The following is a 14,709-nucleotide window of genomic DNA, read 5'->3' as shown; positions in this document are numbered from 1 at the left end:
AGCTGTGATCCTTAGAGAGTCTTTGGCCACTCAAACTTTCCTCCTCACCGCGCATTAGGACGATTTAGAAACATGTCCTCTTCCAGGCAGATTTGTAACATCTTTAGTTGATTGGAACTTCTCAATTATTGCTCTGATAGTGGAAATGGGGATTTTCAATGTTTTAGGTATTTTCTTACAGCCACTTTCTATTTTGTGAAGCTCAACAATCTGGCTGCACATCAGAATTATATTCTTTGTTTTTCCTCATTGTGATGAATGATTAAGGGAATTTGGCCTTTGTGTTTCCTCATGTTTATACTCCTGTGTAACAGGAAGTCCTGGCTGGACAATTTCATGTTCATGATCACCCCGGTGAGCTAAAAAAAATTTAAATATGAATGTGAATATACTTCAGAGATATTTTACTCATAAAAAATTCTAGGGGTGTTAATAATTGTGGGCAATGTGTTTTGGAGAAAAACATTTATTTTTTAATGTTATTTTCCCCCACTTTCAATTCTTTTCCTTCAATGAAAGGTTAGATTTTTGCTAATTTTATGAATTAAAGATCAAAAAGATAAACAATGCAGATTTATTTTTAGTCTGCTATTTTTGAGTCATCTTTGATCATATTTATGAAGGGGTCTAATAATTCTGGCCACAACTGTATATATATAAAGGATAAACATAGAAATAATAATAGAAATTAGGCAAACCTGAAGAAGTGCAGACTGTATACAATAGATCAGACACATGAATAAATACTCATGAGAGTGTGGCATCAACAGTACAAAGTGCAGATAATTGAGAACTGACAGGAAAGTACCAGAAGAGACCCAGTCTTAACTTGTGTCCCCATGAGCACAACAAATGACCAATGACTTGTTGGGTCATGTGAGAGGTCCGTCAACTGGTCCCAAACTCCCTTACACTGGCCCCGGGCCATCAGACCATCTTTTATCTTTATATACTGTAACCGAGGAAGCCAAAAGTTGCTTAATAAAGCTGAACGTAAGAGACTAAACCTAAAAAAGAGCTGCAGGTGTCCCGCCCTTAGATTGCATGTCTGGCACTCTGTCATTCAACATTTCCTTTAGGGAGTCAACAGACACAACATGCTGACTATTTCAGCTTAATTAAACATTTTATTTACTGGAATGTGTGTAGGTCGACGTAATAGATTACTTGTCACAGCTCCATCAGTCGTGATTGACCGTACATAACTCAATGCCTTGATGCTAGAGTGTTCTGGAAGGTTGCCAGGGTGTTGCTGAGGGGTTTCTATGGTAGCTACCAAACATCTAGAACATCGTTGCTTCAAAGCGTGTGTTTGGAGAGACTACAAACATGACGATAAAAAACTATAGATTTAACAGTTTTGTTCTTCTAGTGCAGGTGTGGTGAATGTTGGTCCTGGAGAGCCACTGTCCTGCAGAGGTTTGCTCCAACCCTGATTAAAACTCAAAATTCATTCCACATGACAATATATAAGGGCTGTGTGTAGGTATTTCCCCCCACACAACAGAATTTCTGGTCGTAGGGTTAGGTAATGCACAGACAATACAACATTAGCATACATCCCGCAATGGCAAGAGAAAGGAATTATGAAATGTTTATTCGTGGTGGATGGTGTACACAAACCCTGTACTAAAGTTAAAGTTGATAAACACTAATAAAATATTACTCAAGTAAAAGAAAGGTTAGAGCTCAACCTATTTAGAGGTCTAAAATAGGTTAGAGCTCAGTCTGACATTATTATGAATTATTAGGAGCACACATGATCTGAGAATTTGAGCAGGACAAGACCAAATTAAATGTTTATTCACTTGACTTGCTTTTAACTGCTGCAGGTTTAATCGTCTGGATCACTTGAATTCACAAATGACCCATTTGAAGTTATTTGTGAACGTTAAGATTGAAAATAATTGGCTCCAAAGATTTGCTTACGAAACAGACATCACTATCGGGTCTCAGAAATCTTGATTTCTTCACTTTAAAATTACAAGGAACGGCATGTTTTCCTGAAATGAAATGGAGGGAAAAATCTGATATTATGCTTTGCAATGTAGTGAAGAAAAAGAACGTTTCATAAAAACTATTTTAATGCAGACACATTAGCCTATTGCAATGTCATTTATTTATCATACAACTGCACCCAACATGGCTTATAAGAACCAATAAACACCTTCTGTAAAATAAGTGTGTCTTGCCATGTTGTTCAAATTAAAACCTGCCTGATACATATTTTTAGTTTCCTTTCTCGTATGGTGATTTGAAGTAATCACATTTCATTAATCGTGTAATTCATAATTCATTCCTCTACCTGAAATCCTGACCCTCCTGCTGTGGATAATCAACCTATACATTTTTATTTAAAAATGTTCGTGCGTAAGCCTAAAGACCAGCTTAATTTAGCAAAACAATCATTTCAGGGACATTGCAAGATATAGGCTAATGTTTTTTTCTTCTGTGCTTTATAATGAAGGCTTTGTGAAAACATTTTTGCAGTTCATATAGATTTGAACGACATATACTCCATCCTACACTGACTACAAACACATTTTTTTTTATCACATATCCCTATGAAAGATGATCGAGCCAATCAGAGAAAGTATGGGGCGGAGCAAAACGTGCAGCCCCACCCTGTTCTGCAGGCTGCAGCCAGGTGTACTTGGATACTCTTGAAGGATTAGTTCACTTTCAAATAAAATTTTCCTGATAATTTACTCACCCCCATGTCATCCAAGATGTCCATGTCCTTCTTTCTTCAGTCGAAAAGAAATTAAGGTTTTTGATGAAAACATTCCTTATAATGGACTCCACAGTTGAAGGTCAAAATGACAGTTTCAGTGCAGCTTCAAAGGGCTTTAAACAATACCAGACGAGGAATAAGGGTCTTATCTAGCAAAAGGATCGGTCATTTTCGAAAAAAAATGTAAATGTATATGCTTTATATAAACAAATGTTCGCCTTCCAAGTGCTTCCGCCAAAACCGCACTTTTGTATTCTTCAAAAAAGCTTTGCTGTATGTCCTACGCCTTCCCTATTCTACTTACGGAAAAAAATGAAACTGGCACCGCGTTCGTTCCGTAAGTAGAATAGGGAAGGCGTAGGACAAACAGTGTAAGCTTTTTGAAGAATACAGAAGTGCGGTTTTGGCGGAACCACTTGGATGGCGATCATTTGTTTATACAAAGTATATACGTTTAAATTTTTTCCGAAAATGACCGATCGTTTCGCTAGATAAGACCCTTATTCCTCGTCTGGTATCGTTTAAAGCCCTTTGAAGCTGCACTGAAACTGTAATTTTGACCTTGAACCATTTGGTGCCCATTGAAGTCCATTATAAGGAGAATAATCCTGGAATGTTTTCATCAAAAACCTTAATTTCTTTTCAACTGAAGAAAGAAAGGCATGAACATCTTGGATGACATGGGGGTGAGTAAATTATCCAGAAAATTTTATTAAAAAGTGAGCTAATTCTTTAACACACCTCACACCACAGGACAATCTGATAAAATAATCTGTAGAACCATCAAAATAATCTGGACTTTACCTATAGGATTATCGGAAAGGGAGAATTGGGCCGATTATCTTGTAGTGTGCGGGTGCCTTAATGTAGACATTTCCATTCAGTTGGTGCCGATGTCAGCCAGGTCGATTAACTGAATGGTATATTGCCCATTTTAGTGTGATTTTGAATTTTCACTCAGCGTTTTCTCCCTGGATTGATTCTACATCAAAACATGCTGAGAACTAATGTTGGTCTGGAATGATGCAGAGACCTTTTTTGGCCGTAGCGGAGGTAATATGAGCACCACTGAATAGCCTTCTGGGCCGCCATGGAGCTTTTTAAAGCAGAACTGTTTCCAGCAGCCCTGCTGCACTATCAGTATGCAGAACTAGCGAATGTGATTTATATTTGTGTGTGTGTGTGTGCCAGCAGACTAGATAGATGGGGAAATAGTTCTGCTGTTATGTCACGCTTTATCCAAAATTCATCACCCACCGGAGCGATCAATACTGGAAATGCAATGAATTTAAATACAGCGCAACATGTCTAAACTGCTTCATTTTATAGACTTGCATTTAAACTGCCAGTCAAAAGTTTGGACATGTTTGATTGGATTTATGGTTCTCATGATCTTAAAATCATTTTAGTTTAAATGTTTATGAGTAGAGGCTTGAAATGAGTTTTTAGAGGAAAATGTTTCTATGTATGACAAAAGTGTTATTATTTTTATTCATTTTTTTTTACTCATATTGTTCATAAATAAAAAATTGCCATTTTCTTAACTCATTGGACATTTCTACAGCTTGAAGATGCTAATACTCTTCTGTGTTTTAGGATTAAAAACTATACAGCTCTTTAAGCCACACAATTCGAGGTATCATTCATGCCCGTAGCACAAGCGGTGCAGAACGAATAGGCCAAAGCTAAGAAGAACCAGGAATATTAATATAGATACTTTGCTTCGCAAGCACTAATAAAGAATGAGTAGGTAGGTGTGTCCAAACTTTGAAATATTTTACTGCTCGTTAACCTCATATCGACACCTTTGGGTTTCCAGGTGCTGTCATTAGATATGATGAGACTTTAATCCTGAGATTAAACCACAGAGGTCTGATAGAAGAGAGGAGGTCAGGCACACATCATGGATGGGAAATGGAGTTTACAGAATAATAGAGGAGAAGGGCAGGAGAGAGAAGGATTAGAAAGGAAGGTCGGTAACGAGGGATCCGATCGGAAAAGACATAGATAAGGGGAGAGAAGAGGAAAAAGGATTTTTGAAAATCAAGCTACTCACAGAGTGGTTATCGAGTGTGTGAGCGTGACAGACAGACGGAGAGAGACAGAGAATAAGCGAGCAGTTGTGTCAGGTTTCATCTTCATCATTGGTATTGCTGCTCATCTCCCTGCTGAAAGAGATACGCAGAAACACACGCTGACACGTTCAAAATCTCTCCGTCTTACTGTAGTTTCAGCGAGTCGTTAGTGTCTGTCAGGCCGCTGAGGTTTTAATTTGATTGATGATGATTCACTGCTGTTTAATTCATCACAGTGCTGATTGATGCTCTCACGTTTGTGTTCCCACAGTACTACGAGATGTCCTACGGGCTCAACATTGAGATGCACAAACAGGTAAGGTAAACCTGTGGGGCAAATTCACTAAACAGTTTTGCCTGTGTTATTTTAGGCCTCGAAAACAGCATTTTATTCTCTGTTCACACTGCACACAAATCTGATTCTGATTTAAAATCAGATCATTAGGACTGGTTGTTTATAGGCTTGCAGGTATGCACAATATTACACATCATGATCACATTACGCTTGTGTTTTGCCCTAAATAATTCCAATCTAACCGTTTACACTTGAAATACATACAGATGTAGTTTGAATCCGGTTTGTAAATGTCTGATTTCATGTGGCATTTACACTTGAAACACATATGGATGTGGTTTGGATCCTGTTTATAAATGTGATTTCATATGATCTGACCATTTACACTTGTAATATATGTATGTGGTTTGGATCTGGTTTATAAACATCTGATTTCATGCGATCTGAACGTTTACACTTGTAACATGTATGGATGTGGTTTGGATCCCTGTTTATAAATGTGATTTCATGTGATCTGACCGTTACCGTTTCCATTTGTAACATATATGGATGTAGTTTGGATCCTGTTTATAAACGTGATTTTATGTGATCAGACCGTTTAGACTTGTAACATATGAATGAGGTTTGGATCCTGTTTATAAACATAATTTCATGTGATTTGACCTTTACCGTTTAGACTTGTAACATATGGATGCGGTTTGGATCCTGTTTATAAATGTGATTTCATGTGATCTGACCGTTTACACTTGTAACATATATGTATGTGGTTTGGATCTGGTTTATAAACATCTGATTTCATGTGATCTGAATGTTTACACTTGTAACATAAATGGATGTGGTTTGGATCCTGTTTATAAACGTGATTTCATGTGATTTGACCATTACAGTTTAGACTTGTAACATATGGATGCGGTTTGGATCCTGTTTATAAACGTGATTTCATGCGATCTGACCGTTGCCATTTACACTTGTAACATATATGGATGTAGTTTGATTCCTGTTTATAAACGTGATTTCATGCGATCTGACAGTTGCCATTTACACTTGTAACATATATGGATGTAGTTTGATTCCTGTTTATAAACGCAATTTTATGTGATCTGACCGTTTAGACTTGTAACATATGAATGAGGTTTGGATCCTGTTTATAAACGTGATTTCATGTGATCTGACCATTACCGTTTACACTTGTAACATATATGGATGTAGTTTGGATCCTGTTTATAAACGTGATTTCATGTGATCTGACCATTACCGTTTACACTTGTAACATATATGGATGTAGTTTGGATCCTGTTTATAAACGTGATTTCATGTGATCTGACCGTTTACACTTGTAACATATAAGAATGCTTTTTCAAACTGAGCATGTGGGCTTCTAAAATGAGAAATAGACTGTGCACATTGTGTTCAATGCGATACCTGATTTGCATAATGTCTTTCATGAATCAGTTACTGAAATCACATACACATGAGTGCAAATAAACAAAACTATCAGTGGGTGCAATTCATTCCCAGTGAATTCCCACATGTGTGCACAATGAAATGGTTTTAATGAGGTTTAAGGGAGGGTCATAACCTTCCATGATGCTTCATAGTCACACACACACACACACATTCATAACATCATGTGCACAAACATGCTTTTTGGAATACTGTTAAAAGCATGAAGCAGACTTTGCTTACATTTTAAAAGTATAATAATTATATAAACAAAAAAAGATTTAATATGAAATTTTATTTTATTTTAAGCCAACCAATCAGATTGGTTGCCATTTCTGTAGACAATATGCTGTGAGAGAACATGCCTGCACTTCATCAGCAGCTTTTAGTGTTAGTATCGGCTGTAAGAATAGACAGTGCTGTGTGTCTCTGTCTTTCCTTTCCTCTGACTGATTTCCCTCTAAATCAGTCTTTCCCAGCCTCAGCGACGTTTGAGGAAGAGGGTAATCATACACGCTCTCTGTGTGAGCTGGCATAGATGAATGGAGAGTGATAGAGGAAGACAAGAAAGAGAAAAACGACACAGGAAGAGAGAAAGACCTTTGAGTATAGGCATAAAGTTTATCCTTTTTCAGGATAAGACTGTCTGATTGACAAGCAACCAACTTTTTTGCTGTTTAAAGGGTGGGTCATGTGATTGTGTGTCAGTGGGCGGAGCTTCAGTCTTAATGCTTTCATATTCAACAAACTGATTTGCCTCCTAATAGGATTCCACATCTGTCTCCGCCCCTTCTCTAATCCTTGTTTGATCGTAGTGCTTTTAGGGTTTTTCCTGTCGTTCTCTCTCGCTTTCTCTAGGTCTCACTCCTGTCCCTGTTCATTTAAAGCACTGAATTAAGACAGGCTATTAGAGTTGGCTAGACAGAGATCTAGATGGGTCAGTGTGTGTGTGTGAGTGTGTTAGCTGCTGAATTCTGGGATGTGTGAAATTGCAACACTATTTTCAGCATTGCTTTGATGATGTTTGCACATGATTGGAATCTTAATAATAGTTCATCACATCTGAATACATATGTTCACTGAATCTATCTATCTATCTATCTATCTATCTATCTATCTATCTATCTATCTATCTATCTATCTATCTATCTATCTATCTATCTATCTATCTATCTGTCTATCTGTCTATCTGTCTATCTGTCTATCTGTCTATCTGTCTGTCTGTCTGTCTATGTGTGAAACAGCTCCTTTAATGGCTCTTGCATTATGATTGCAACCGATGCAGTGAGGTGTGTGTGTGTGTGAGAGAGAGAGATGAGATGGACAAAATGAAAGAAAAAAAAAACCCAGCAGAACCATAAAAAAGTGGGAATATGAAGCCAAGCCACACACTCACGCCTTTAAAGTGATGCCCCCGGATGCAGGTTTGTCCCTTTTATGTCTAATGGAGCCTCTCTCTCTTTCTCTTTCTCTTTCTCTCTCTCTCTCTCTCTCTCTCTCTCTCTCAACCGCTCACTCTCGCTCTCTCTTCAAACATTTAAAGGCAAATATTAAGCAATGAGGCTCTAATCACTGATTGTGGTCACAGGCACCGAGGTATTCAATAAAGCCCTCATTTTCTCTTCTCCTCATCTGTCACACTGCGCTCTCTCTCTCTCTCTCTCTTTTTCAGTTGCTGTGTCTCTTTCGCCCCCTGTCTCCCTCTATCTGTGCTTGTTCTCTTTTAAATTCTCCTTCTCTCGTTTTGGCTCACTCTACTGCTTGCTCTCTCTCATTTTCTCTCTCTTTCTCTCGCTCGCTCTCTTTCTCTGGGCAGTGTGCCAGCCTCTCTTCCCCTGGCGCTTCGCCAACATATCCCCCTCTCCTCCCTCCTCTCCTCTATCTCCCTCTCTTTCTCTCTGATTGATGGCCCTTCCATTCGAAAAAGGAAGAAAAGAAACAGAACGAGGGAGGAAAGGAGAGCAGTAAAGCACTGAAAATCACACACACAATGGAGGACACAAGCACACATATATGCACAAAACCCTACACACGTGCAAAGGCTCATGGGTAATTAAATGTGCGGGGGAAAAGTGCTCACAGAGGAGGGATACGGATACATTCCTGAACATGTGTACACAAACATATATAAATACAGGGAGCATCATACTTATATGCATATTTAAATTATTTAGTTTTATATATGTCAAATCGATTAATCGCGATTAATCACATCTAACTTAATAGTTTTTTCAAATAATGTGTATAAATACTATATTCATATATATTATATGTGTCATATATTATGTAAACAAACTTTTGTTAGATGTGATTAATCGCGATTAATCGATTTGCCAGCTATATATATATATATATATATATATATATATATATATATATATATATATATATATATATATATATATATATATATATATATATATATATATATATATATATAAAATATTAGCATTTACTTTATTTATTTTAATTATTAATTTTTTATGTAGATACATCGATTATTAATTAGTGTACTATTTTTATGTATATAATATATTTTATTATTATTTTTAAAATTATATAGATACATTATATTTAATATTTAAATTATTTAGTTTTATATGTCAAATCGATTAATCACCATTAATCACATCTAACTTAATAGTTTTTTCAAATAATGTGTATAAATATTATATTCATATATATTATATGTGTCGTATATTATGTAAACAAACTTTTGTTTGATGTGATTAATCGCGATTAATCGATTTGCCAGCACTAATATATATATATATATGTGTGTGTGTGTATGTGTGTGTGTGTGTGTGTATAAAACTGAATAATTAAAATAAATAAATAAATAAAACTAAATAATATATGATATATAATGTATATGTTATTTAAAAAAATATTTAGTTTTATGTAAATTGATATTTTATTTTAAATGTTCATATTATTATTAGTAGTTTATTAATTTAATTTAATTTTTTTATTTTAATAATTATTACAATTTTAACATTAGTCCACCTCATTTATGATTCTAACTGAATGCTGCCACCTCTCAGACATGCAAACATATCATGAAGTCATGAAAATATAAATAAAATATGATTTATTGCATTTGGATGGTAAAAAAAAAAAAGTTAATAACTGTTTAACACCCACAGAGCAAACATATGCAAATGTGGAGACATGTTCACACATGAATTCTGAGTAAATATATGTGCACACACAAGCAGCAGGGCATCTGCACCTACTCAGGTCCTTTTGATCGAGTGACAAAGCCATTATGCTAAAAGGTTGGCACCCTGGGACTTCCTCACAAACATGCACACACGTCTTGTTTTCCTTCTCCGTTTCTTCATTTCCCTCCTGCTCTCTCTCTCTTTCTCAAACACACTCGGTTTCATTCCAAAGCAGTTACATCACTCGCTCCCTCAACCTCATTATACACAAATGAGCTCTGTTTCACTCACGCACACAATCTGCAGATGTTCAGCATCACTGCTACACTGTGTCCCAACAAAAATGCAAACAACCGAACACGCTTCCGTTCACTCGTCTGCAGTCTCATGTGGCAGGACGAACAAGTATTCTGCCAGGTAATAATAATATTTACGAATAATAACTATTCCACAAAATCTTATAACCCAATTTCAGCCAAAATGTAATATCCTATATACAGTACTACATATAGACAGATAGATTTACAGTCATGCTTATAGAAAGACTTTTTGACATAGATAGATAGACAGATTGACGGCAGAATAACTGTTTGACACAGCATGAGATTGACCAATAGCAAACCAATCAGTTCCCAATGGACAAAATCAAGTCCCACCCTATATTTTTTCCTGTGTGAGAAGCCATTTCACTTGGATATTCGTCACTATAGGGAAGAAAAGACTATCACAACTTGTTTCATGCTGCCTTTAATATATTGTGTGGTGGTGTGCAGATTAAAATAGGTCCAAAACAGGTTTTGCTTTGCTCCTCATGTAGGTATTAGAGTGCACTTAGTGGTCTTCTGTGTTTCTGTGCCTCCATCACTGCAAATACTCCTCCATTAGTGTGTGTGTGTGATCAGAGAGCATCAGAGAGCCCTATCACAGGACAGAAAAGACTGAAAAAAGAGAAAAAAGATGATAATAGATGGAATATGAAGGTGGATGGTGGCTGGGCACCGTGTAGAGTGTGTTGAAAGGAACGTGTGTGTGTGTGTGTGTGTGTGTGTGTGTGAAAGAAAGTAATTAACTGTTCATGTGTTGCAGCGTGTGTGAAACACTTGTCCGCCTGTCTGTTGTTTTTCTTAGTGAGACTATAATTAAACGTGTGTGTGTTTGTGTGCTCTGTTGCAGGAGATTGAGACTATTCAAGCTATTCAGCTCTGAAGAGCTCTCTCTCTCTCTCTCACACACACACACACACAGAGAGAAAGCCAAGGGAAATGTCTGAATGAATAGAATTCAGCACATACACACAAATTCAACATATATTTTCTGAAGAAAATGTAAATGTCACTTGCCCATCATGCAAAACTCACTGACTTAATTCTAAGGTGTCGCTAAGGTGTTCTAAGTGGTTGCTAGGGTGATTGCTAGGGTGTTCTGGGTAGTTTTATCATGTTACGAGTGGTTTAATGGCATTGCTTGGGTGTTTTCTGCAGTTGCTATGGGGTTGTTAGGGTCCTCTGGGTGGTTGCTGTGATGTTATAAATGTTTTTAGCATATTGCTAGAGTGTTTTAGGTGGTTGCTTGGATGTTGTTGGGTGGTTGTTAGGGCATTACTGTGGGGTTGCTAGAATTTGTAGTGAAAGTAATGCTATGCAGTTGATAGTATGTTTCTAGATAGTTACGATGTTGTGTTTTTTATGGTTCTTGGTGTTCTGGGTGTTTGCTAGGTTGTTATGAATGGTTTTTAATGCATTGCTAAGGTGTTCTTGGTGATTGTTAGGGCATTGCTAAGGTTGCTATGCCATTGCTAGGGTGTTCTGTGTGGTTAATGGCACATTGCTGTTCAGTTGATAGGGTGCTGCTAGAGTGTTTTGGTGGTTGCTAGGGTGTTCTGGGTAGTTTCTAGGGTTTTATGAGTGTTTTTGTGCATTGCTAGGGTGTTCTGTGTGGTTAATGACACATTGCTATGCAGTTTATAGGGTGTTGCTAGATAGTTTTTGGAGGTTGCTAGGGTGTTTATGAATCGTTGCTGGTAGAGCTGCGCAATTCATTACATATGAATAACTTAAGAATCACGTTTTTTTTTGTTGTTGTTGTTGTTTCAAACAGAGATCACGATTCCAATTCCAATTTATTTATTAAGTACATAAAAATACAATGTTAACCACAAATAACTATAAATAAAAGACACACAAACATCTACTCTCAGATTCTTAAACCCTTGGGACTCCTAAACCTTCAGGCTCTTAAAGACACTTAAAACATCTTCAGACTCCTAAACCCAGTACCTGTGACAACATTACCTTGACACTTACGTATGATCAAAAGTTAACGTAAAAAATATTCTTTTAAATGCCTTTCAAACTCACTAAGAGTTGATCATTGTCTGATATATAGTGGTAAACTGTTCCATAACCTTGGGACGGCAGCCGCAAGGGCGCGGCCACCTCTTTTTTTCAGCTTCGTCCTTGGAACAGCTAAAAGATTCTGTGATGGGGATTGTAAAAGACTTCTGCTCCTGAATCAGGTCCGCAATATACAGAGGGGCTGTACCATGTATGGATTTAAAAACAAACAATAGCATCTTAAAATTAATCCTAAAAGAAGCTGGCAACCAATGCAGCAATCTTTATACCGGGGTAAAATGATCATATTTTCAAGTGCCTGTCAACAGTCTTGTGGGTGCATTTTGGACCATCTGTAATCTGTCCAGGATTTTATTTTAAGCACCATAACAGAGTTAGTTGCAATAGTCTAATCTCGAGGAGATAAACACATGAATAACCTATTACAGATCTTTCCGGGATAAAAAAAAGGCTTAATCTTAGAAATCATCCTCAGTTGGAAAAAGCTCATGTTAACAACTTTATCTGTTTGTCAAATTTCAGTGCACTGTCACAAACCACACTCAAATTTTTTACCTGATGTTTCCAAAAAAAGGCAGTCAGTGTACCCAGCTTAATTTTGGTGGTGTCATGGAGTTCAGAGGGACCAAGGAGAATCAATTCCGTTTTCGAGTCATTTAAGCTCAGAAAATGTACAGACATTAATGCCTTGACCTCATCAAAACATGCCAAAAATGTTTCCATGGCAATAGAGGCGTTTGGCTTAAAAGGATACAATTGAGTAGTATCTGCGTAACAGTAAAATGACACTCCCTATTTAGCCAAGATTAGACCTAAAGGGAGCATATAAAGAGAAAACACAATTCTTCCACGATTCTGAACAGTCAACTAAACAAAATAGCATGTAAATGACTAGAGGTTCTGACAAAATGTTAATTGCGACTTAAAATTTTCCGTTAATCTGAAATATTTAAAAAAGAAAAAAAAATACTCGGATGGAATGAATGATTCAATGACTCTCTCTCATACATACTTCCCTTGTTTCATTACTGGATGAATCAGCGTTTTTGAACAAATCTCTTGAATGAGAAGCTGCGTCGCATACTTTTTTATTTGATTTAAGTTTGATTATTCTAATACTTCAAAAAATACACTCTATATAGTATGAATGCGTATAGTATGAATGTAATCTGTACCACATTTTCCATGTTGTCATTATCACATGACCTACCAGTGTCAGTTGTGTCGCTTGACCACCATTCACAAGTCCTCTCCCGTGGCCTCATGGGATAGTAAAGTGTCCATTGTATGCACACTTCAGAATCTCGCCAGAAGTAATAGGTTATCCAGGTACTTTTTGCTTACTCTTTTATGATTACTGTGAATTCGGACATACTGCTTTTGTTACATACTGCTTTTCACCTACTATATAGTAGAGACGCAATTTCGGATGCAGTCAATAATTCAATGACAAATACATTTTTGAGTCACTTGTCGCAACCTACTGGTGTAATGATGTAATTTATACAATCGTTATTTAAAGCGCAAAGTTCTTATAAAAGGTGATTTGCTCTATTTTGATCACTTCCGTAGGCATCAGTGTTTATATCTGAATTATAAACTTTCATTCCAATGCTTCTGTGATTATAAGAATATTTGTAACACAGAAATAATGATACTGTGTGGATGAAAAGACAGAAAAGAAACAGTTTCATACCTGCACATGACAACTGCTCTCTGGCTCAGCGGCAGTGCCAACACATACTTGAATGTTCCAGTGTGATTTTGTCAAAGGTTTAATAGCCACAAGCGAATCTTTGTCATTTAGGAATAAGATTGCATTAAAAACTTTTAACAATTAAAGGTGCCCTAGAATTAAAAATTGAATTTATCTTGGCATAGTTGAATAACAATAGTTCAGTACATGGAAATTGCATACAGTGAGTCTCAAACACCGTTGTTTCCTCCTCCTTATTTAAATCTCATTTGTTTAAAAGACCTCCAACGAACAGACAAATCTCAACATAACACCGACTGTTACGTAACAGTCGGGATCATTAATATGTACACCCCCAATATTTGCATATGCCAGCTCATGTTCAAGCATTAGACAAGGGCAGCCAGTATTAACGTCTGGATCTGTGCACAGCTGAATCATCAGACTAGCTAAGCAAGCAAGAACAATAGCGAAAAATGGCAGATGGAGCTATAATAACTGACATGATCCATGATATCATGATATTTTTAGTGATATTTGTGAATTGTCTTTCTAAATGTTTCGTTAGCATGTTGCTAATGTACTGTTAAATGTGGTTAAAGTTACCATTGTTTCTTACTGTATTCACGGAGACAAGAGCCGTCACTATTTTCATTTTTAAACACTTGCAGTCAGTATAATGCACAAACACAACTTCATTCTTTATAAATCTCTCCAACAGTGTGTAATGTTAGCTTTAGCAACAGAGCATACTATCAAACTCATTCAGAATCAAATGTAAACATCCAAATAAATACCATACTTACGCGATTAGACATGCTGTATGACGAACACTTTGTAAAGAACAATTTTGAGGGTTATATTAGCTGTGTGAACTTTGTTTATGCTGTTAAAGGCAAGTGCGAGCTCCGTGGGAGGGGAGCGTGAGCATTTAAAGGGGCCGCAGCC

At 36.8% G+C, this 14,709-nt stretch overlaps 1 protein-coding gene across 4 annotated transcripts in view; it reads left to right on the top strand.

The window, feature by feature from the left end:
• tle2b (TLE family member 2, transcriptional corepressor b) overlaps positions 1 to 14,709 on the top strand; it is a 58,111-nt gene that overhangs the window by 24,875 nt on the left and 18,527 nt on the right. For all 4 annotated transcript variants that reach the window (XM_067396208.1, XM_067396207.1, XM_067396206.1 and 1 more), the window contains exon 4: positions 5,081 to 5,125. In XM_067396208.1, the coding sequence (XP_067252309.1) occupies positions 5,081 to 5,125 (45 nt within the window). The remainder of the gene's footprint in view (positions 1 to 5,080; positions 5,126 to 14,709) is intronic.

This window comes from Chanodichthys erythropterus, chromosome 10 (genome assembly GCF_024489055.1).
Source record: "Chanodichthys erythropterus isolate Z2021 chromosome 10, ASM2448905v1, whole genome shotgun sequence".
Classification (NCBI taxonomy): domain Eukaryota; kingdom Metazoa; phylum Chordata; class Actinopteri; order Cypriniformes; family Xenocyprididae; genus Chanodichthys; species Chanodichthys erythropterus.
Note: the sequence above shows the minus strand (reverse complement) of the source record. Positions and strands in the feature narration are given on the sequence as shown.